This window comes from Ictalurus punctatus, chromosome 9 (assembly GCF_001660625.3).
Source record: "Ictalurus punctatus breed USDA103 chromosome 9, Coco_2.0, whole genome shotgun sequence".
NCBI lineage: Eukaryota > Metazoa > Chordata > Actinopteri > Siluriformes > Ictaluridae > Ictalurus > Ictalurus punctatus.
This window is the reverse complement of record NC_030424.2, coordinates 14033441-14059934: the sequence shown is the minus strand read 5'-3', so window position 1 is coordinate 14059934 and position 26494 is coordinate 14033441. Positions and strand designations below refer to the sequence as shown.

The following is a 26494-nucleotide window of genomic DNA, read 5'->3' as shown; positions in this document are numbered from 1 at the left end:
AGCTAGAGCTGAAAGGTGTAGGAGGCATTTGTCAAAACACAAATGTGCATGTCCACAGAGTCCAGTAAGACGGGTCTGCAGACCAGGATTGGCCTTCAGTTTTCTTCAAAACCGGCTATTACGTCAGACCGCACTGAGTGCTAGATTCTCACTTCAAAGGCCAGAATGTGAGGGGAAAACTTCAGCACTGAGAAGGGTCTGTGTGCAGCCTTGCGAACCTTGTTAAAAACATAAATAGGCAAAAGCAGGCCAGAGACCTCAATAGTTGTCAAGTGCCTGGCACTTCGCCTCATTGTGCCAATACGCTCGCCAAACCATGCAAGAGAGACCTGTGAAATGAAACTGGAGGACAGACGCGCATATAAACATGTGCACACATTTAAAGAGGTAGTGGTGATTCAGAGTGGGAATCTGAGAGGTCTGGCTCCCCACCCTCTTCTCCCCTGCCTGGGGTCTGGACCGCAGGACAAGCAGCAGCCATTAATTTTAATAACTGCACTTATTTTCTCTCCTGCCAGGAGCCATTACCATAATTCACGCTCTGCACAGTACCTGGCTGTGGTGCGGTTTGAAACCCTGGATGTGATTCTGAGATTGAGAGCAAGTGGGAGAAAGTGAGGAGGAAAGAAAGGGCCAGAGAGCTCCACCTGAGTGTTGAAGGCAGTGACAGCATTAGAACAGTCACTCACTGGAAACAGAAACAAACATGAAGCAAAAGGTTTTTTATTTTTATTTTATATAATACAGGATAATATCAAAACATCACAATCCCCCAAACCCAGCAAGCCAGATAAAGCTTGGGCACCATTTCTGTACACACACACACACACACACACACACACACACACACACACACACACACACACACACACACATTACTTTATAAACTGTACAACTGCCAAGTTGACATGTGACATCTTCCAACAGTTTGCCTTACCGTCATGCACCAGGGAACATAACTGAAAACACCTGGATAGCAGAAAAAAGAGGGAGCGACTACTTTTTTTTTTATGTTAAATGACAGGACAGCCTACTGCTCAAACGTTCCTGTAAAAATGCAAAGCAGTGTGGGAAACCTCCACATCTCGTTATACAAAGTTGGGCCAAGAGATAAGCCGCAGCCGTTTACATAACGACAACCTGCTACAAGGGCATAAGAAACAGCTGCCCACCGTTTAAAAACTGCCATAACTCACAGAGACACCTCCACTGGTCCATGTTTGTTTTGGCTTTTGAGAATGAGATTGTTAAGGGGGAATGTGCTACTACTGTATATTGATAAGTGGATATAAACACCAGTGGAAATACCTGCCAGGGTAGGATAGAGCTAGAGACTTACAGAAGGCTGGGATCGTAAAATCACAAAAATACCCAGTACAAAATTGCTGTTGCTATTTACATGCTTATACAAGGATATGACTCATTACACATGACTCACATGTCGGTGTTGTGCCTATGCTCTCATTAAAGCCACAATCAAGCATGAAAGAAAAACAGCATGACAGTTCCAGAACTGGATTATCTAAAATACTGAAGAAAAGGATGGGCCATGTTGTTCTATTTATCACAAACAGACCTCTAGGATACAAAGTGGTGTTAACCTGCTCATCAGGCAAGTTTGACTTTTTGTTGTGTTTTTGTACCCTGTTTTTTATGAGCCTATTCAAAGGCATTAGGCATTGATCCACCTACTGTATTCAATTTAGCCTGCTTGACATACCCCTTAAGAGCCGCATGACACAATCTTTTGCTCTGTGAACTGGCAGTGTTTAAAGTCACCAAATACACTGCACTCACTCCAGCCAGAACCCAAAGACACAGATATAGCAGGTTCACTTGTGACTCATTTTACTTTTGCGGCCTTCAAACCCCTTGACTTGAGCTAAGTCCAATTTTGTATCATTGCTACTTCATGGTGTTGGAACACATTCAAGGAAAGCACAGAAATCAGACACACAAACACACACACACACACACACACACACACACACACACACACACACACAGACATGTTTATCTTACTATCCTTATGAGGACATTCCACATAAGCTTTAATACAGATAATTATAGCTATGCAAATTCCTAAACCTAACCCTAAACTTAACCTGAGTAACCAGAAGGAAAACTTTTAAAATAAAAATTTGTTTTTTTTTTCTTTTGGGGACCAACCAAATGTCCTCAGGTCAAAACTGTCAGATATTCATATCCATGTGGAGACATTTGGTCCCGACCATGAGATAAAAACACATAGCATTTGTCTCTCTAAAAGTTCCCCTCTGGGACTACTGTCTATGTTTCAGTAGCTGTTATATTACAAGTGAATAGCCTGTCTATATTTGGAGTACTTGTACCTGATAGGTTGTCACATCAGGAACTTAATAGCTTCCACAGGTGCAGAGGCACACCCAAGTCAGGTGAGCTCATATGTGTGATGTCATTACCGTATTAGAGCAGCAAGGCAGTGTGCATGGCTGAGAAAACTAAAAGTATTTACAGACCAAAAAAAAACAGGAACTGGTGAACTGGTGAACCTATAGAAATCAGAATGATTAAAGCAGTTGAGGAAGTTTATGAACATTTGATAACATAGCTTTTTGGAAAGCTGACAACTACAGCAGACTATAAAATAGAATGGGGTAGTTAATAATGGGTAAGAAAGGCATTTCCTTTCAATCTACCTAATAATAATTCCTTAGATTTATATTGCACTTTTCTAGACACTCAAAGAGCTTTACATTGTATGGGGGGGAGATCTCCACAACCACCACCAGTGTGTAGCACCCACCTGGATGATGCAACAGCAGCCAAAGTGCACCTGAACACCCACAACACACCAGCTATTAGTGGAGAGGAGAGGAGAGTGATGTAGCCAATTCAGAGATGGAGATTATTATGGGGCCATGACAGATAAGGGCCAATGAGGGAATTTCGCCAGGACACGGGGTTATACCCCTACTCTTTACGAGAAGTGTCCTGGGATTTTTAATGACCACAGAGAGTCAGGACCTCGGTTTAACATCTCAACTGAAAGACGGTGCTTTTTTTACAGTATAGTGTCCCCGTCTATTCTAATGAATAACGTTCCATAAACTGGATGTTATAAAACTGACTAATGTTCTAAAAGTCTGATATTTATGGCATTAGACTAAAAACATTATAGCTTTTAGTGTAGGTCGAAAGCGCCACCAATATTTTGTGGCGGTGTAATAAGGACACCTGGTGGGCGAAATACAACATTACAACTTACAGCACTAATAAGGTTTGTCTCAAAAACAACATTTCTTAATAATGAACTAATTGGACTCTGCGGACTAACTAGAAATAAGTCATTGAATGTACTTAAATTGTTAATCAGTTATTAATTTATTAACTGAAATTATTTCATTCATATACCACCTAAGAGGGTTGGGAGTAGGCATGTCAAGTATGTTTATGGGTACTAAATAATCAAAATTAGTTTGCCCAGCTGAATACTGCACCTTGGTCTGAGTAGCTACCAGCTGTTGAAACACAGGCCAAGTTGGTCAAACTGGTAGAACAAGTTATTTTCTACGACCTTTATTATTTGACAAAATTAGTCAATAAAATGTTTGAGATGGGTGTCATGGTGGTGTAGCGTGTAGTACTGTTGCCTCAAAGCTCCAGTGATATGTTCCAGATCCACTGTGCTCATGGCCAGGATAAAGCAGTTACTAAAGATGAAGGAATGAGTTCATGTTTTAGACTTTCTAATTGCCTTACAATTGTGATCATTTCTTAAAAACAACTTGCTTGCAATGTAGCATTAGTAGCAAAAATTCAGAGAACTGTTCCTATCTACCACAGATTACAGCTGCCAAAGATGGTTCACCAGTCTGACCAGTAGCTGGTCTGACAAAGCTTTCCACAGGGTATATAAGTATGGTTTGTTAGGGTAGATAAATATTGTTAGTCTGGATTAATTTATATGCATATGGTTGTCCCATGTTGAGTTATTCTTGAGTATTCTTTGTCGGTTTCATGATTATGGCTAGCCTGAGTATGTAATGTGTAATGTGTGGTAGAATTAGTGGCTTGAAGTTGATGTTTATTTGAAACCTATGGTAAGATTATTTAGGGTTGGGTTTTGTGGATATGGTGGAGCTTTCTAAATTAGTGTCATGGAAAATAGGGGTTAGGTGATATGGATATAGTTCATGAGAGTGTGGTTATATGGTGTGGTTGGTCAAGGTTCAAGTTGGTATGGTTATATAGAATTGGGTTTATATGCTATTGGTCACTCAAGGTTTGTTAAATGTGTTCACTGATTTTGTGCTAGAAGAGCAGATTTGGTGGAATCCAGACCATTGGTCAATGTTATAATTTCTCTTCACTGCCTGTATGGTCTTAAAAAGCATTGCTCTCATGCAGTACCACATTGTCCATTGGCAATAAATAGTTAGCAATAAAGAGTATATATAACATTGACACTAAGTGTTATTAGGTTGTTATTAAGGTTTAAGCACTGATGTGTATTGTTGAGGATTAAGACACATTGAACATTATACCACAGCTGCCCTTTACCAGATTTACACTCATGAGAAAAAAAGCACACCTTCCTTCAATTCTATGGTTTTATTTATCAGAGTCTACTTAACAATTGTGTGGTCCTCACCAGCTTCTATAAACAAATAGGTGACAAAAAAAAACAAAAAAACAAAACGATTTCAATAAGTAGTCATTTTTTCTTATAAAGTAAACCAACATTCAGAAACCAGGTGGGGGGAAAATAAGTACACCGTATAATTCAGTAAAATGTGGAAACACCGTTAGCAATAATAACTTGAAGTAAATGTTTTCTGTAGGAGTTTATCAGTCTCTCACTTTGTTTTGGAAATATTTTGGCCCACTCTTCTTTACATCGTGGCTTGAGTTCATTGATGGTTGAGGGCATTCGTTTATTCACAGCCATCTTGAAGTCCTGCCACAGCATCTCAATGGGGTTGAGGTCTGGACTTTGACTTGATCATTCTAAACCGTGACTTTTTTCTTCTTTAGCCATTCAGATGTTGATTTGCTGGTGTGCTTGGGATCATTGTCCTGTTGCATGACCCAATTTTAGCCCAGCTTAAGTTGCTGGACAGATGGCCTCACATTTGAGGCATAAGGTGGAGTTCATCGTTGTCTCAAAGACTCCAGGTTTCCCAGGCCCTGTGGCTGCAAAACAAGCCCAAATCATCACCCCTCCACCTCCATGCTTGACAATTGGTATGTGTTTGTGGTGATTCTCTGTGTTTGGTTTTCACCAAACAATGTGCTGTGCATTATGACCACACAATTGTTATTTAGGCCCTGATTTATAAACACAGAGAATTGATGTGTTGTGTACTTTCTTTTTCCCATGACTGTACATGTGGTCTCAAATATGATCTACCTGTTCTATTATTGCATTTGCTATTCTACTGATGCAGTAATGGCTTTACAATATGGCATCATATTCTCATCATCCACCTAGAGATGCTCATGGGAGTCACAGGTACAGCCGGTAAGTTATTTCATTCGTACCTCTCACGTAGGAAGCATTTTGTTTGGTTTGCTCTGCTTTTACACGACTGACACATGGAGGATTCCCCAAGAATCAGTATTAGAAAGTCTATTTTTCTCATCTCATCTTGGTCAGATACTCTCTAACACGGCCTTAGTTTATTATTTTTTATGCTTATGATTCCTGAATCCGCAGTCGGCACCACAATTTTGATGGGTAGAAAAATTACTTTGTTAACAAGCTGAATCTTACACTGAAAGCTTTAAAAACTGCCACATATACATAGACAGTGGTGCTTGAAAGTTTTGGAACCCTTTAGAATTTTCTGTATATTTGCATAAATATGACTTAAAACATCATCAGATTTTCACACAACTCCTTAAAGTATACAAAGAGATCCCTATTAAACAAATGAGACAAACATATTGGACATTTATTTATTGAGGAAAATGATCCAATATTACATATCTGTGCGTGGAAAAAGTATGTGAACCTCCAGGATTAGAAGTTCATTTCATGGTGAAATTAGTCAGGTGCTTTCAATTAATGGGACGACAATCAGGTGTAACCACCCTGTTTTATTAAAAGAACAGGGCTCTATCAAAGGCTGATATTCACAACACATGTCTGTGGAAGTGTATCATGGCACAATCAATGGAGATTTCTGAGGACCAGTCAGATAGATATTCAAGACCATTGTTACCCTCCCCAGGAGTGGTCGACCAACAAAGATCATTCCAATATCAAGTGCAATAGTCCACAACAGTGTTGGGTAAGTTACTCAAAAAAAGGAATCCCCTACAGATTATTAATTACTACTTTAAAATTGTAATCTGATTACATTACTGATTACTGAATGTAAAAAGTAATCAGATTACTAATTACTGTTACTTTCAAAACCTACCAAACCAACAAAAATACACTATAAAGTGAAACTCTTAGTTCTTTCAGTCATTTTAGCACACATTGTATGACGTGATCATAAAAAGTTGGATTTATCATAAAACTCGGGTGTTGTCACTGTTTGTAGGACTACCAGACTGATAAAATATCAAACGTTTCTAACTAGGCCAGTTTGGTGTCACTAGTCAAGGGGAGACACAGCTAAGCAATCACTGTCTGGGTCTAGCTGCTACAGTGCATGCAAAGTACATTATATTTCCTTATGCTCTGCTCATATCATGTTCATATAAACTGGAACTCATATAGACATTAGACACCTTGTTTTCCTGCTCAGCATCAGAGGCTGTTGCTGGTTCAGTTTCCCCTTTACTGATTTAAGAAAACTGTATGGCGTATATCCAGTTTTTCCTCACACTGACTGAGTGAGCTAGCGTTTGGCAGAATTGAGAGCTGTCAGTTAATAAAACATGAGTGTTTCCACGTATTTTCCTGTAAACCCGGTCTGATCGGTCTCACCTCCGTTCACTGAAGATATAAAATTACAACACCACCGTCTTCTTTTACTGACCTTCAGTTACACAGTGACAAACCGCTCCAAGTGGAGAACTAATCAGGGCTAAAGAAAAAATCTTCAGGGCAAAACGTGATTTATTAAAAAAATGCATTTTACTTAATATTGTTTTCTTAACAATAAATTTGTTACACCAGTAATGTAATTTTATTGACAACAGTAAATATAAATCTAAAATGTAATGCGTTACATTACTGCGTTATCAGAAAAAGTCATTAGATTACAGTAATGCGTTACTTGGTAATGCTGCACTCAACTCTGGGCCCCAAAGGATCCTATACCCAGGGCAAATTCTAAGCAACTACAGGCCCTAAAGTTAATGTCCAAGTCAAAGCCATGACCTTAAACCAATAGAAATGTTGTGGAAGGACCTGAAGCAAGCAATTCATGTGAGGAAACCCAGCAATATCCCAGAGTTGAAGCTGTTCTGCACTGAAGAATGGGCTAAAATTCCTCCAAGACGATGTACAGGACTGATCAACAGTTACTGGACATGTTTACCTGAAGTTATTACGGCACAAAGGGGTCCACCAAATGCTGAAAGCGAAGGTTCACATACTTTTGCCACACAAAGATGTTTAATATTGGATCATTTTCCACAATAAACAAAGGACCAGGTATAATATTTTTGTCTCATTTGTTTAATTGGGTTAATTAGGTGATGTGTGTGTGTGTGTGTGTGTGTGTGCGCGCGCGAAAATCTCTGAGTCTTCTCCTACATTGCTGAGTCACAGAGCTGAATCACTGAGACACTCCTCAAAACAGAATCTGTCCACATTTTCCAGGGTCCTAGGTCCTCTCTTTTGGACTCTCGTCTTCAGCTCATAGGCTTTGAATGGGGTTTAGTTTAAGAGACTGAGATGACCATGTCAAAAGTCAGATACTTCATGGCATTTATACCCCAGTGAAACAAGAAGCCAAAGATGATTGTGTGTTCTCAGCTTAATCATGGAAATATTCTCCTGATTGCCTCCCCTAGATCAGCTCGTCATCAGATTACAGCATATATGTAGGAAAGGTTCTGATATGTATCAAACCTTCGGATAATATTCACTCTGACTTTCTTCAGTCTACACTGGCTCCCAGGTAAGATACTCCTTATTACTTCGAAGCTCCTAAATGGACTATAATGTTAATATTGGAGAATATTTGAATGACCCGTGATTATTTTTATTTTCTTATCTTTAAAAAGATGGTGTGTTCACGTATTTTTCCGATAGTGCTTCCAGTAAAATGTATTATTTTTATTGACTGAACAGATGGGATATTCTGGACTTTGATACAAGATCACCATCTACTTCAGTACAACAAAAACATATATTTAAAACTTTGTGAGTTTATTATCAACCATAATTTAACATGCATTAAGTTGTTCACATCAAAGTTTTTAATCAATGTACAAAAAAATTGTTTTAGCCAGTTTTTTTGTTTGTTTGTTTGCTTTTGTTTTGTTTTCCTTCATGTTTAGACTTTTCATTCTAGAGCCCAGAAAACCTTTTATTTTATTTTTTTAGGGACTGTAGTGCAAATGGCCTGGTCACTTAATTAGTACAGAGATATTATGAACCAAGAAAGAACATAGCAGCAGATCACGTTTTTTCCCCACTTCTCTCAACATTATTTCCAGTATATTCACACAATATTTTAAGACATCCCATATTTAAATCCTAACTATCAGCAGTACAAGTTAATACAATCCAGTACTCCTTTGTGTCTTAATCCACATGGTTAAAAATAAACGTTTTTTTGTTGGTTTTTTTTACAGAATACATTTCAGATTTGCTTCTTGTTAAAAAAATCTGGAAGACACTATTCTCATGCATGTTCAAGCATTCTTTTTTTTTGTTCATTATAAAAACACTAGATTCAAGTTCAATGCATTACTTTAGGGCACTGTATACAACATACTATAAGCCTATAATAAGTTAATTAACTACCATTAGATAAATATTAATAAATAACACAAACTTCAACAATTCAAATTCTTTACCCTAACAGTTATTTGCTTTTGCTACTACACACTTAACTTTAATATGCTAAAAAAAAAAAAAAAAGATTGATTTTTCTTAGCATTCCTTATTTTCTGGCCCATTTTTCTGTTTTTCAAGATGTAAGTTCTCGTGTTTTTTTCCTACTCCTTATCCATCCTAATGTGTTTGAAGTGGATGGACTGGTCTGGGAGGTACAGTACAGGGATGGGGAAATGATACAAGCTACACAATAAAACCCTCTGTATCTTCCCTGGGCTAATGGGCTGCTAGGGATTGCCTGAGTGAGGCATATCAGAATTTGGGCATTATTTAGGACTGCAGTTTTCCTTTGTGGGGCACTAAAACCACACACCTTATTCTAGCTGTGGTTTTGTTGTTTGTTTTTTTCACTGATCCACACCAACTGAATCTTAACATCGCTCCCTCCCAGAGTGTGGGCTAGGAGAAAGCTGGAAACTTCTTCAGGAGTAAAGAAAAGACTGGACCAATACATTTTTAAAGACAGAGAGAGAAACAACTCTCACTCAGTCCACTTTCACATAGCCATTAGCGGCCACTCCTCTGGCTCCTCTTCCTCTCCTTGCTCCTCCTCTTTCACCTCCACCACTTCTTCCAACCTGGGCAGGCTCGGCCCACTCGTCAAAGCGCAGCCGCAACGTGTTGCGAATGACCAAGCGCTCCACAATGAATGACGCACAGAACCAGGGCACAGCGTATTCCGCCGTGATCAAGCCCATGAAGTTGTATTTGAACTGTGAGTAGTCCCAAGGGCAGGCGTTGAACTGACGCAGCAGCAGCCCTGTGCCAAACTCCCACATGTATGTCCACAAGGTGTATATGAAGCAGCGCAGCAAGACATTGCAGCGATCACGCAGGCGCAGGTACATGTGCTCAACGATCAGGATGCAGGTTCCATAGATAAAAAGCGCCCACACACTCGTCACGCCAGGGAACTTCCAGTTGCAATTGACCACGAACTCCCATGCTGCCGTGAACATGACTTCGCAGAAGTAGCCATGGATGGCGTACAGATACCACCGTGACAGCGGCGTCAGGGGCTCGGGGGTCATTGCTGTTGCCATGGTGACTGGGCCAATGGGTCCGTTCAGAACTCTGGGGTTTTTACTGCAAGACGGAAAACAGCAACAGAACGTTACAGTAGGTACATACATAAAACCTTTGAAATGGCAATGTTCAGCACACAGGTAAATCCAACTTACAGAGTCCACTGACTCCCACACTGAATGTTTTAGAGTAGTGATGATGTATGTGTCACTCACCAACTGAGATTAAAATGGAAAAAGTTCAAATATTTAATTGGGTACATAAGCTATACACTGTCATATAAATTATCCAGTGACAGAACACTAATTTGTTATCTGCCTTTGCTGTCAATCCATCCACACAGCTCAACCTATCTTGTACCACCAGGCCAAAGCTGAAAGCTGAAGAGAGACTCTTTAAGACAGTGTCAGTCAATGTTAATTTAATTTCAAATGACAATTAAGTATTCGCTTGCCTCAGGGAAAGTTTTTTGAATTGTACTAGCATGGAACATGATAACTGAACTGCACTTCACACCACCAATCGCATCCAGAAGTTAAATTATACTTTATCCATGATTTTAAGAACAAGCAAACAACAACCCTGCTTTATCATGTAAGACAATGCAGCACCAGGCCACTAAATTGAGCTCTTTTCACTAAACAAAACAAGCATTTCCTACAAATAACCACGGCATTGAGCCTAGGCTCCCTGATGCTCAGCTCAAGAAAACCAGCCTCATATCCACCCACCTACTCCCCCGATTCAGCATGACCCAAGCCTACAGTGGAGGTGTGAGAGTTGTGCAACATTCAGGGCTGAGAACCAAAGACTTGCTGTTGATGTAAGTTGAGGACTTAAACCAACACGCTCTCACCAACTGCAAACCTAAAGTGCTCTCTGAGGTCAGCTGAGAACCTAGTTTTGCCATATAATAAGTGCCAACATAGCTGTAACTAGCTGGCCTGGACCTCGTTAGGAAGGTCTTTTTTTTATTATTATTTCCCATGGTTTTGTTTTTTGTTTTTGATTTTTTTTACCTCCCATGTAGCTTCTCTAGTTCAAATTCAATATGCAACCTCCTGATAAGGTAGTGGCAGGATGTAGTCTATTATATAGAAAAACTAGCAGTGATTATTGGTTCTCAGCTGACCTCAGAGAGCACTTTAGGTTTCGCCATAGACTTAATCACACTTAACATATAGTTGGCATGAGATGCTACCGGATTTGAACTTCTTGTATAGAGCTATGCAAGTCATATATTATAGATTCAGATCTGACATAATATTGCTATGATATTTATGTCTTATGTTCCTGCATAAACTCATTTATATGTGTTTATGAGGGCAATTGACGATTTGTAAAGTGTACACTACTCATAATATTGTTAGCCAAATCAGATTTCTAGTTATTGTATCTTAACTGATCACAGTAATGTTAGTTGATGTACCCTGATGGGTAACTGTAAACCAGAATTGAACTCTTTTTAAATTAAACAGTCAGAGCAGTTTATTGAGGAATTAATGCATAGCATTACAGAGATAGAAGGTAGTAATCGATGTATATTATACTGTACATTTGGCATCATGGTACATCAACTATGAAGATGACATTTCTCAATGTGGACCTCAAAAAATTTTGGTCCTGGTTACACCCCAAAGTATCAACTGTCCAGATATGTAGAAAAGTTCAATTCACCAACAACACAAGTGCAATAGAGTACATACTGCTTAATAGTTGCTTATGAAAATGTAATATTCATAAACATTCACACTATTCAATAGAGCAATATTCCATCTCTCAGCCTCAGCACAATTCTTGATATATTTTTTATTGTTGTCATGCTTACGTTCATCACTGTTGTGCGTGTAATACCTAGCATCCATTACTCAAAATACACCATTCAATCACTGGCCATTCCTACCACAAGCACATAATCTGGACTGCTAGCTATTAGTGGTACCTCATTCATACTGGTTTGGGAATAATTTTGACTTGTTTTTCTGCATTGAACATATAATTCGGTTCAATATGGCCAACAGAGTGTGGTGTAGATGGTGTTGTAGCTACAGCTACATGAAAGGATGTTAATAGAGAACATTTTGTAGATCTGGTGGAATGTGCAGCCAGAACTTCACACTAGGTAAATGTATGTAAATGACTATGAGAGAGATCACAGCTATCTGAATATCCACCAAGATTACAAAGAAATCTGATCCCATATCTGTTCCACATAAAAAACATATCAAATGTTCCCTGTCCTATTAAAATTATATTACTGTATAGTACAAAAAGAAAATGAGGAAGCCTTAAATATTCCACCCCGAAGCAGTTCGACATTTTCTGGCATTTCAATATGCTTCATTAGGAGGTGGATTCCCAGCACTCAGACCAGGATCTCTTGCTTTAGAGACTACCGTCACTGCAGCAAGTGGCACATTCACAACAGAAATTGTCATAATTGGTCATTTATGTAGGATGACAATGTGTGAAGTGTTGTAGGAGGCATGCATCTTTCATGAGAAAGTGTATGCAGATTAAACAAATTAGAATTAAATAAATAGGATAAAACTGCTTAACGATAATATAATCCTCACAGTTTATTTAAGACATTAAAAAAAAATCATCTGTAGTAGCAAATGATAATACCTTGCTATATTGAATGAGACAACAAAATGTAAGTAACAACAAAAGGAAATGCTTTACAATGAATAATGCTCATGTATTTTTTTTTGAGAACATAAATTCTCATAAAAGGTATTAATTTATATAATGCCGTCACTGTCTGACATTTACACCAACTGTTTTGGATTCCTCAAGATGTCAGAACTCGAAAATTAATCCCGTAGCACCTGTCACTAAGGAAATCCATTTTGCGCACGAAAGCATGTACAAATTAAAGAAAAATCTGTGTTAAAATACCATTAAAAATACCATCCTTGAAATTCTAATCTATATTTTAAACATCCTTTCATGATACTATATGTAATCGGTTTTAAAGCAATACGATGGTTTCTTTGTAATGATCAGACACAAAAGCTAGCATAGGTAGCGTTCTTTTACTACCTGATGTACAGTATATCTGCATGTTTGCCTTTTGTCAGTTCTTCTCATATCCCATCCCCCAGCAGTTGGCTTTTCAGTCAGCACTAGTATTGATTGTTACCCAGTTAGGCCTTTTATTGACACTCTCAGGAACTCAGGCAGACCAGAGTCAGCTATGAGTTCTTGTTTATAATCCGTTGTGTAAAAAAGTTCATGTGAACCCTCAGGAATTAGAGAGATTTCTACATGAATATTTCCGAAAATCTCAGCCATCGGCATATCAATAATTATTTCTGTATTAAGGGTGGGCTCGCATACTTTCGTTTCCCTTTCAATCAAAGTGACACTAGCCAATCGTGGGCTACTGTGAGCTCTGTGTATGCGAAAGAGGGCAGATAGCTCTTTCCTCTGGTGTGATATTCTGCACTGTGACACAGCACAAAAAGTATTTGGCTAGCTTCACGGGTCTCGGAGGAAGCAGGTGTTAGCCTTCCCGGCTGGTAGCTGTGGTATGATAGGGCCACCCCCTGGAATTGTTAGGTGACTAAATTGGTGGAGAAAATGGGGGAAAATACAACCACAAAAAAGCCAATAGCAAAAGCTAATTACTCTACAAGCTACATGCCCATAGTAGCTTAGCCACAGTGGAGTTAGGTGCATGATATTCTGCAAACTGTAATTAATAGCTGTAAATAATAGCCAATAACATCACATTGTTTGTTTTATTTCCAAGTAATATACAAGAAACAGCTATAGATGGATATCCAGGAATAGATGGATTAATAACATACCATATATTGTGTAAATGAATAAAAAACACTTCACTACTGTGTTTTATTAAATAGTTTTACAGTTTGTGGTTTTATAGTTTAACTCACAATATAACATTTTAATTGAGATCATAGATGGAAACTGTATGTGAACCCCCATGATATTGACCTTTTGAAAAACTGAAGTTTGGGGTACATTAAGGGCCTGTTCACACTGAGATGTTTTTCGCAGCATGTTAAACAGTCCATTTTTCAACGCGTTTTTTTTGTGTTCACACCCAGACCTTAAACTCGGGCGACACTCTGAATGAAAGTGTAAATTCACTCCCTGTCAGCAGATGGCGCTTATTGAAAAGCAGAAATACCCGGTGGCGCGGCATAACTTTCCATTTCTGACACCTGCTCATCACTGAGAAGAAGAAGAAGCAGAAAACCGTATTTACGTCTTTAAGCCATTTACACACTTTTTACAAACTCGCTAAAGCATGTATAGATTTTTGTGAAATGTAAGGTCTTTGGTGATTTGGTTACTGCAACAAATACTTCTTTAAAGCTAAATCATTAAAAGTTCTCATTTTAAACACTATACTCTTTTTTAAATAAGTAATGATTTGAATTATATCAAAGTCGTAGCAATAGCATTCACACACTAATGGGAAGACACAGAGTATGTTATTTTTTTTTTAATCTAATGGGGTTTTTTTTGTTGTTGTTTTTGTAGGGGAGGGGTTGGGTATAAGGCAACTATCATTATGCCCAAAAATGTTAATGTTCCTCCAGATTGATGAAGTGTTGACTATGAAAGGCTTTTTTTTGTGGTCAGTATCACTAAAATGGTCCTGGCTCACCAAAATGGTCGGTGCTTGCTTTTTCTTCATCATCTTCTTTTTCGGCTTCTTCTTCGTCAGTAAGACACTTCTGTACTTGAAAGTCATCAAGTCGTACTTTTATGTAACTTCAGTGGCTCCAGGCACATGAACAAAAGCACAATCTCATTGGTCGGATAGTTTTTAATGCGGCGTGTCAAAAAACGAACCTCTCGGCGTTAAAAACATTTGACGCCACATGTTTTACGCCTGATGTGAACACTCTCATTGACAGCCATTGGGGTGTTAAACGGACCGTTTTTCCGACTGCAATAATCGTCCAGGTGTGAACAGGACTTTAGGTCTGAGGTTGACCTTATATGGCATATAAAAAAAAAAGCACAGTTTAATTAGCTGCTCTTCACAACATCATTCTGCTTAAGTAGTTCACAGACTATTTCAAAGAGATTTTAAAGGACCCCTGTGAAAACTGTCGAAACTGATAAGACTAGAAAGGGTTACAGAAGGAATTCTAAAGACTTGGGTCTCCACCCTGAAAATTACAAACAGAAGAAAAACATGGCTCCTCTCTGCTGGAGATGGCGCTCCATGATGTACAGTGCAAGAGATTCTGTAAAATCCACAAACATGAGAAAAAGAGCCCCAGGACAGCAGCTAAAAATCTCTTGACACCTCTTGCACAAGATAATAGATAAAGATCTGGGTTGGTGAGTCTGTCATAAGAAAAGAAAACAAAAAACACTGAATAAGAGTAGGGTTCATAGAGGTTAAGATGAAGAGGAAAAAAAACACTACTGTCCATAAAAAACATTGCTATCCATCTCAAGATTGTTAAAGACCCCCTGCATGTTCCACAGCACTGTTAGAACAATATCTTGTGCTCTGAGAAGTTTGTGCTACATGTATACAATGTCATGCTTCAAAAAACAAAGCCCTTCATACCAAAAATAGAAAGAAAAGCTCCCAACTGTGAAGCATAGTGGAGGGCTTATAATTCAATAATAATGTTACAGGGATGTTTTGCTTCCATGGGGCTGGGGCGGCATCCGTTCCGTGAGGGTTACGCCATGCAACATGCCTGATACTAAACCACAGGAGTAAATAACTGTTTAAAAAAAAAAAAGTGTTGGAAACCATTGTTCCAGTATTTAATACATATAATATCATAACCCCCCCGAGTCTGACTGTTTAACTCACAAGTTCTCTGGTCATTGTAACTCATCTAATCCACTACTATTGAATAAACCCTTCATTAGGTTAATCAGGAGAAGATCTATCATTATATTACATACAATACAAATAAATACAATGAAGAAATTTATGCCGAAATCTACAAAAATCTAAAGCATTAACAAACCTTTTTTTCTCTCAGTCATGTTAGCAGCTGCAGGTCGGCATTGCACATGTGGTTGACATGATGAGTGATTATACTGGCACTACCTTAGTATGAACTTTTAATTACGTAAAGCAATCAGAGAAGATGATCAATTTCATATTGTGATATTTGTGCTAAAAACAGTGGTGAAACTGTTCCACTTTAATTGACCCTGTTGTCCTGCTGTCTGTGATAATGAAACAGTTCATGTATCTTTTTTCAGAAATGCTGGCTTTTATGTTGTATGTAAACAAACCTTTCAGCTCGGAGTTTCCGATTCCAGGAATAGATCCTTTCAACCTGCTCATAATGGGTACATCAGTACAGCATGACATGATAGTCCTGTATAGATTCAAGCAACATGATCTCCAGGCAAGCTACACAATACCAGTGTTTTACTGTAGGAAAAACAATTTACTAAATAACGTCATGAATATATGTGGCATGGAAAGAAGGGATGAAATTAATTTCATTATGAGACAGGATACTTGATCTATCGCAATTAACACATAGTTGCTTTATTAGGATTCATATTTTTTCTTTATTTATTGCTTAATTGTGATTAATAGTTAGATTAAACAAATACAGTCCATAAGTATTTGGACACTGACAGTTATTGTTATTTTAGTTGTCTACCACAGTATATTAAAGGTGAAATTATTAATAGAATGAATAAGTATAGACTTTCAGCTGTAATTTGAGAGTAATTTACATCCAAATCGTGTAACCAGCACACACTTCATACAGGATTTCACTTTTTTTTTCCTTTTAATTTGTGGTGCAATTGGTACTTTGTGCTTTTTTTTTTTTTGCAGAAAACTACTTGAATTGGCAAATCTACAATTACACAAAAATGTTTTGCACAGTCTTTCACAGTGATGTTTGTTGGTAAATGAGACCTTTTAACTGTAGTCTTGTTTGATGCACGTGAACTGAAGAGTGCTTTGGCTGAATGCATGTTGTGATGGACGTCACATGACACGTCTTGTCCCAAAACTGCGGAAAATCTTTGCTAATTTTGAAAAATTACAAGCGCCACCAAATATTGCAGAGTTTACTTGATTTTGTGTTAAGGTTGATAATGTCTACAGCATTTTTTAGATTTGGTCCCATCCCCTCCCCACCTCTACAGCCCTCTACTTTGTGTCAGTTCTTATCACACCACCTATAATACCACAACCTGTTGTGTTTCATTCCTTACTTCAGGTGTGGTTAACCCCAAAAGTGAAACGTTAAAGATTCCATTTCAGCTCCACTGAGGTGTAGGAGTATCGCTGCCATTTCGACAGCTGGTATCTGATTACAAACTGAATTGTTTAGGCTCATGTCCACTATCCAAAGACTTGTCAAAGCATGCCATTCACTAGGTGAGGAAATCACACCTAGCTAGCAAGGTTTAGAGATCTTTAGACAACCTGACATTATGCTTATTAAATTGGCTCCTTACCCAACAGGTAAATTTAAAAGAAATTCACAATTTTGATTAAATATAGTTGTGGATTTTAAAGTGGAGGTGGCAAAGTATGTTAATATGCAGAAAATCCCTTATTTTGACCATTCGGGTTTTCAACAGGTTTTCGCAGACCACCACACATATTAAATTATTTGTTGCAAGATCATTAAATCATTAATTTTATTTATGTGTGACATCTAATCCATCTATCCATCCATTTTCTGTACCACTTATCCTACACAGGTTTGCAGGGAGCCTGGAGCCTATCCCAGGTAACTTGAGGCACAAGTCAGGGGACACACTGGACAGGGTGTCAACCCATCACAGGTCACAATCATCCACACACACACACCCATTCACATACTACAGACAATTTATAGATGTCAATCAGTCTACAACTCACCTTTGGACTGAGAGAGGAAACCGAGTTACCCAGAAGAAATCCCTGAAACATGGCAAGAACATGCAAACTCCATGCACACAGAGCAGAGCTGGGAATTGAACCCCCAACCCTGGAGGTGTGAGGCAAACATGCTAAGCACTAAGCCACCATGCACCCCTGTGTTACAATAGAGGTCTGCATGATACAGAACAATCTCGATTCATATTGAGGGTCTTACAGAAAGTTTGGCAACACAGTGGGGACTAAGAAATAAAATAGTATCTAATTATTGCTTAAAACTGATGCACTAGGAAATACAGTAAATTGTATTCTAATTGAACAGAATGCAATTAGCGTCATATCATCATCAGCAAAGTTGTATTATAGTAGTGCAGGAAGATCTCTGAAATGGCTCACTAACAGCAGAATAAGTTATTGTGAGGTTATATTAGCTGCAGATTTACCCATTTTCCTTATTTCACCAGCATTCAATGGATTGTGCTAAAATAACATCATTCATTATAAGCAATGCAAAAGGACACAATTCTATTTTCATGTGTCTGTGAGCAGATTTCACATATATTGTATGTATTTCTTTATACTCATTACTAAAGTGGCCTTATCTGTAGTATGAAAAACAGTGATACTTTGTACTTGTAGTCACTGGAGAACTCAAGGTGCTATCGAGATGAAGTGAGACCACTTTCCTGCTGATAGACGGATTTTCTACACTAAACACCATCCTTTTTGTCCATTTTCCACAAGAGAGCTGCAGATAAGCCTTTAGAGAAACGTTACCTGTTCTTTTACTCTGTGAGAAAATGCTTGGAGTATGATTCCTGAATGCCGTGCTCAGTATTGTCCCTGACAGGAACTCTAGAAGTGCCCTGTTTACTACTTTCTGACATTGGAAGTATTGACTACCATGTATTCTTACTCTCTGAATGTGTAGAGGTTGCTGATGGGGACTCTGGGTCCTTGCCATGATTTCACTCCACTCTGCACAAAATAAATGGCAGTAGATCAATAGCACATGCAGCTCAGTTACTTCAGGGCAGCATGTTGGCTCTCGAGTGCAAAGAGCCTTCATTCTTCTTATCAGATATGATTTTCACTGATAGGACTCTGGAGCAGAGGGCCAGTATCTTGATGCTCATATTTCAAATAGAAGATGAAGTACTGTTTTGTCACACAGACACTAGCATTTTGTGTCGTAGCTTTGTTTGGGTGCCAAATTTCATTAAAATGGAAATTCCACTGTTTTCCCACTACTGGATCACTTTACTTTAGATTAAATAGTTCTTTAAATTGTTTTGTTATAAAACGCTCACCACCAGCATTCTTTTAAGTTATTTCACAGTTCCAAATAAGGGCACTGGTCAACACCCAGGCTTGCGTTTCATAGAACTCAAAAGTGAAATGAAGTGAAACGCTGTTGTAATACTATATAGAATACATATTTGAATACATAGTGAGCTTTATGCTGCTTTCTAAAGAAGTAAAAAAAATATATATATATATATATATTTATTTATTTATTTATGTGGGATTTCACATTCAGAGCCGCTTCATAAGATCATTACAACAGAAAAGATGTTCTTCAAAAGGCAGGAAGGGACAACAATCTTGCCAATTCAAAAGCTTTGTGTCTCTCTATTCAAAAGCTCTGCAACTGGTTTTGCCAAATTTGTGTGGGTAGGATTTTTCATTAAAATCTTTTTTTTCCTCTCTCTTTTGACAAAGAGAGCTTAAATTTTACCTCAATCTTTGGATAACAAAGCTTTCACACAATAAGAATCAATGTCATAAATGATGCCATAGTTTAGCATTGCCTCAATATTTTAGTTGGACTTATTGAAGTACTGCCGGTTAATAATTTGTTAAACTCAGTGAAAAACTCAAAGACGTCTAACAGCTGCTGCTTTTTGTCTTCAGTTTCGTGAACTGAATTCAAGACCCTGGGAATGCCCTAAGCCCTCCAGACAGCATAATATTGGTCATAACGAGAGGATTAGGACCTTCCGAGGCTTAAAAAGGCAAGATTTAGCGGCATGAATGTGGAAACTGGCAAGCTACATAATTAACAAAGCAGCATGACGTAGCATGCTTTGCTTGGGTTCAAAAGAATTCACGCTGAGTTTGAGATCAGTTGCCTTTGTGCTATAACGAACTACTCCGACTGCATGACTACTACAGCCCCAATCAAGATGGATTGGTTTTATTCAGGAAGGTACTTTGGTTTAAGTGATTACTTGCTAGGTGCATCATTTCAATCCAGTAGTTTTTACTTCAAAAAGCAAAAGATATGAAAGAAATACAGTGGGGTCAGAAAAATGACATTACAGTAGCAACTTGAGTGAGAAGTACAATCTTATATTATTTACATGAAGTTTAGAGCTTCTTAGTATTGGGTATATCACCCCTGTAGCTTTAATGACCACGTACACTCGAGCTGCCATGGACTCCATATGTTTGTGTTAAACCTAATCACCCATGTTAGATTAAATCCATTGGAGTGTCGTCTGAACATGTGCTTTAATGCATGGGATAAAACTCAAGGAAAATCTGACTTTTTGTGCAAAAGCATTAACATGGTCCATATTAACAAATTACTTCAATTTAAAGAGTGATTAAGAAACCTTGATTTTTGAAGATATTGAATATTTCCTTACACCTTTCCGTTTATTTCCATTTTAAAATAAAATTTAAAAAATCCCCGATTCTTCATGTAGTCTCAGATATTTGGACCCAACTGACTTCAAATCTAAGTCTCAGTCTCTTACTAAAATATGTTTTATATAATTGATTTTCCACTAAACCAGAGCGCATTTATTTTAATGTCCTGTGTACCAAGCACTTATGCTGCCAATATGGAGAGGGTGTTAGCAGTGACTCTAATTTATCCTGTCAGCCCGGCCAGGTCTGCACCCAGCTCCAGCAGTTCAGGGGAAAAGAGAACTGAACAGAACTGGTATAGCTTGGGTGCAGCTCTCTTGTTCTTCATTAGAAGTGATTAAGTGATTATCAAATCGCTTAATTACATTACACAAGCACTTCAGGTAAAAACCAATCCAGCTTAAACTGTTTCTATGCTCTTCTAATAGGACTCTCACTTCTGTCAGTCCAGTCACATGATCCATACAAGTCTGTTTTGGACTTTAGAATAGTTTCAGTGGACCTTGGAAAATGGACCAGAAAGGATTCAAAGCCAGTTTGATTAGTAAAGACACAAGATTTAGATGTGGAGTGTTAAAACTGCCTGCAGTGCAGAGGAACTCATTTCACTCAAGCCAAATCCTCATTTAATCAGTTGTGCTCTGAGGATCAGACCGACTTTGGATCAGACACTCCAGTGCTCTGGGTAGTGTAGGGCACTACAGCCTGGAGCACAAGGGCAAATTTTCAGCAGTTTTTCTCCCTCTGAATCCTTAGGAAACGGTCATGTACGATTTAACCATTATATATCTGTACTACTACAATGTCTGTGCACTCCAGACTGCCCCTTTTATTACCGTGTACAGAAGATGTGTCTAATCAGGTATGAGTGCAAATAAGACATGGCGGTATTGTAACATAAGGTGCGTCCCAAATCGCATACTTATATTCTATTCTACGCCATTTTGTAGTATAAATAGTGTGAGTAGTGTGTTCACACTGAAAATTCCAAAAAGAAGAAGTGCACTTCATGTACCTGGAAGATGCATTTATTCAACCAAAAAAACGGTCACAGCTTTGCTTACGCAGCGGAAGAGGAGAAGGGCTACCAGGTGCTGATGCTGGCTCAAATTTGCTCAGAATCAAAAAAGGTCATGTTGGGAATAAAAGAAATCATTGACGTAAACAATAAAATCTAGAAATTCACTTTCGTCGACTCTGGGTATTCTGCTAAAACTACCGCTGCTGAATTATTTGAGTTTGACGTCATTTGCTGTCAAACGGCTTATACTTCCGGTTAGTAAAGAATTTTTAGTGTTCCATTTGAGAAGATACTACCCTTCTAAAACTCATACACTAGACGGTAGAGTACATAGTGTATAGTATGTCATTTGGGACAGAACTATAGAGTGAATTCACCTATTTCATGACCATAACTTTCTCTGAGGACACCAAGGTTTGGACGTTTGTAAGGTTTTATTTTTATATGGGGTCTAATGGTAACAACAAAGCGTTTGAGGAAAAAAACCTGTCACGCATCTGTTTTAGTTAAGATATAGACACTAGAAAAGTTTGCATGGTGCTTTCTTATTAATTACTTACATAACATTTTTCCTAAAACAGAAGCATCGATACATTTATTCAAAGAAACCGGTCAGTTTTTATGTAAATGGATTAATCCAAAACAACTGAAGTTGTACAGATGTATAAATGGATATTTTTATCTACTTTTAATAACCAGAAAAACTAGATTATTTCGGCCTAGTACTGGTAAGATCTATAAACTATTGTTTGTTAATATGAAATCAGTTCAATGTAACAATTGCAGAGAAAAACTACGAAAATTCACTGTAAGTTCTGTGATATGTCTGGTTTTTTTGTGGGTGATGAAAGCTTTCAATAAGTAGTCAAATATATTGCAAGGGATCCATCCATCCATTTCCATACTGCTTATCCTACACACGGTCACAAAGAGCCTGGAGACTATCTCCGAGAACTTTGGTGACACATGGTAGGGGACAGTCTGGATGGGGTGCCGACCCATAGCAGGGCACAATTGCACACACACCACAGACAATTTGGAAATGCTAATCAGCCTAAAATGCATGTCTTTGGATTGGGGGAGGAAACCGGAGTACCCGGAGGAAATTCCAGCTCTGGAAGTGCAATGCAAACATGCTAACCACTAAGTCACTGTGCCCTCTCGTTAGGGATCCTTTAATATAAAATCAATTCATTGTCATCTTTATGAAATATGAACACAGAAAAAGCTAAGATATTGTGAAATTTCCTAGTTTTGGAGGCTGAAAGCTCTACTATACTGTATATGAATAGTCTGAATAAAATAAAACAATGCTGGAGTATGAGCAGTTTAAAGAAGAATAAATATAACATAAGAAGAAGAACATTACAAAGATTAAAAAGTAAGTTACCATTGTGATACAGTTTATTCACTTCGACACATTTCTGCAATGTGTAAATCACTGAAATGATTTTTTTTAAATCATGGTTATGTTCCTGACCTTTTTGTTTTAGCATTTCACCAGTTTTTTTATTATTATTTTATTTTAATCTGGTTTATTCTAGGGTTAAAATGAAAAGAAGATAATATAATGTAATATAGACATGAAGGTGGAGTAGGTCTAAAGCAGGTGCGCCACAAGTGTCCCGTTTCATGTTCAGAGAGAAAATGAGCCAAGCACATAAAGTTTCATGCTTTTAGTAGTTAGAGTTCTTCATCAAGTCCAATTTAAAGCGGAACAGAACAGAGCACAAGGGATCAGATCTGGAAGCGTGGAAAGCTGCGAAGAGAAGACGCGTTACTCTGACGACAGGGTCCATCTATTTCACTCATCACCTTTCCTGAACCTGGAGAGCTGACAGTGCAGTCGTGACTACAGGCCTGAATGAAACCATCCCGCAGCTCCCTCACTGAAGTGTGTGTGTGTGTGTGTGTGTGTGTGTGTGTGTGTGTGTGTATATGTGCGTGTGTATATGTGTGTGAACCACCGGCAATTCTCCAAGCAGCGTATGTGCCTATATGACGCTGATCATAATTAGACATGATACAGTTCAGCATTAGACTTCATCACCACTGTTCGGACAAACGAATACAGTGTGTGTGTGTGTGTGTGTGTGTGTGTGTGTGTGTGTGTGTGTGTGTGTTGTTAAACAGCTATATTTGGTTAAAAAAGGGTTATGTCTAAATGCAACACAGCCCACCTGGAGCAGGATGAGATGAGATGAGATGAGATGAGATGAGATGAGATCAGGTCAGGTGCGTGACGGACAGCGGCACACAAACAAAACGATAATAAATATATAAATAAATAAACTGCTCTATCATGGATGCGCTCTCAGGATCTTCAGGCAAGCTAAGCGAATTAAAGCTCATGGAAACCCTTAAATAAATAAAGACATAAATAAATAAATAAATAAATACTATAAACAGGCCTGCAAATGAAGCACAAGGCTCTCCTGATGAGTAACAAGTCCAAGCTTCTGTGCAAAGTCGCGAGGCTTACCGTGTTTTATTGTCGGGCTGCAGCAGCGCGTGCGGTGGAATCGACCCTGTGCGAGTTCATTGTAATCATGCAGAGGACACGAGACAAAACAGGACCATGGTCGTATCGGTTCCTTCTCGTTGTGTGTTTGCCCCGGCTAACCTCCCGCTCTCCCTTTCTCCTCCCTTATACTCTTCTCCAATGATAACTGACACATTTTCCTTCAATGCAGCAGGAACAGCACATGCTCAGAGCCGCACTCCGGCGTCCGACACTACAGCGCTGTGCTCAGTGTTAACTGTTTCACTGCTGGAGATCTGCTGGAGATCTCCTCTCCTCTGATCTCATCTCATCTCATCTCCTCTCCTCTGATCTCATCTCATCTCATCTCCTCTCCTCTCATCTCATCTACACCATACACACATATATACACATACACACACATATATACACATACACACATACATACACATACACATATATACACATACATACACATATACACATACATACACGTATACATACACGCACATACATACACATATACATACATACACACACACACACACATACACAAACACACATACATACACACATACACACACATATACACACATACATACACATATACACAAACACACACACACATACATACACAATATACACATATATATATATATATATATATATATATATATATATATATATATATATATATATATACACACACACACACACTACTGATCAAAAGTTTAGGAACACTCATTGTTTAATTCTTTATTTCTATTTTTTTTTCTCTCCACATTTTAGAATAATAAAGTTATCAAAACTCTGGTGTAACACGACTGGAACTATGGGAATTATGTTCTGATGAAAAATACAAAATAAATCTAAATAATTTAATATTTTAGCATCTTCAAAGTAGACACCATTTTTGCCTAGAATTTCCAGAAATGTATTCTTGGCATTTTCTCAACCGATGTCTTGAGGAAGCCTCCTGAGATGCTTTTTAAACAGTATTAAATGAGTTCCCACCTATGCTGGACACTTATCGGCTGCTTTTTGGAATATTTCGCTCCAAGTCATCCATTTAAAAATATATTTTTATAAAATAAAATGTTTTTATAAAATAAAATGTTAGTTTTCTAATGAAAGAAATGAATATGTTAGCACAATTCTGTTTTTGTCTCCAACACTGATTTCAAACATTTAATCATACATTTAAAAAAAATAAGGGTTCCATTTAGAACCAAAAAGGGTTTTTCAGCCTGATGCCATAGGAGAACCCTTATAAATTGCACAAATAACCTTTTCCTCTCAAGTTCTTTAGAGAACCGTCTATTTACTGGTGCTTTAAAGAACTCAGAAATGGTTCTTCACAGCAGTGCCACAAGGAACCATGTTATCATACGTTCTCTAAAAAACCCTTAGTTAGTGCTATAAGGAACCAAAGTAAGGTTCTTAAGAGTGATGCCAGGAGAACCTTTCCCAGTCCCACAAAGAACCTTCTAAAAGGGTTCATTTTAACCTGTTAAGAGATAATACCTTGAAGAATCAATATACTGCTCTGAAGAACCTATAATGACCGATAAAGAACTTCTTTAATCTCCAATGAACCATATAGCTAAACTCAAAAATCCTATACAATGAAAATGGTTGACAAGAAGGTTCTTTGTAGAACCTATGATGCTGTAAAGAACTATTAAAGAACCTTTATTTTGAAGTGTTCTTGCTTAAATTTTTTTTTTAAAACATGCCTTGCACCTCTGGATTTGGGGGTTCAAATCACACCTCCGTCCACGTGTCCCTGTGGAGTTTGCATGCTCTCCCAATGCCTTGGTTGTTTCCCCCCTCAGTTCAAAGACATGCATTGTAGGCTGATTGGTATTCCCAAATTGTTCATGGTGTGTGAATGTGTGCGAGATTGTGCCCTGCAATGGGTTGGCATCGCATCCAGGGTGTCCCCTTCCTGGTGCCCCAAGTTCTCTGGGATAGGCCCCAGGCTCCCCTGTGACCCTGCTTAGGATAAGTGGTATGGAAAATGGATGTATGGATCATAAAATGTAGCTTAATCCTGCCATAAGAACACTCAGACAAAAACAATTCCTAAGTTTCTTTAGCGAGCACTCCACAGGTTCTTCCAAATCTTACATCCAAAGATATAAAAGTCCCTGAAAAGGTTTCTTGTGCAATGCCATAAAAGAACATTAAAGTCCATGATTCTTTACCCATTTATGTTGTTATAATTGTCTATCACAAGGATCATTCATATTTCCATCTTCAGTAATCAGTTCACCCTGGTTGGATTGGGATCCAGAGCTTATCACAGGAACACTGCATGTGAGGTGGGAATACACCCTGAATAGGACACCAGTCCGGCCGAAGGTACCATACACATTCACAAATCGAGGCAACGTAGGGTCATTAATCCACTTACTGAAATGTTTTTGAGAGGTAAGAGGAAATCCGAGA

The 26494-nt window shown here is 38.3% G+C and overlaps 1 protein-coding gene across 1 annotated transcript; it reads right to left on the bottom strand.

Moving 5' to 3' along the window:
- Positions 1-3542: 3542 nt before the first annotated feature.
- On the bottom strand, positions 3543-24346 carry tmem229b (transmembrane protein 229B). The gene is made up of 2 exons (XM_017475414.3): positions 24044-24346; positions 3543-10093 (listed from the first exon to the last, which is right to left on the bottom strand). Exon 2 carries the CDS (start codon positions 10048-10050, stop codon positions 9493-9495), a length of 558 nt encoding a protein of 185 aa, XP_017330903.1. The 5' UTR covers positions 10051-10093; positions 24044-24346; the 3' UTR covers positions 3543-9492.
- Between the last annotated feature and the right edge of the window lie 2148 nt (positions 24347-26494).

Excerpts from the sequence above, each read along its gene's own strand:
- tmem229b (XM_017475414.3), bottom strand. The coding sequence starts at position 10,050 with ATGGCAACAGCAATGACCCCCGAGCCCCTGACGCCGCTGTCACGGTGG.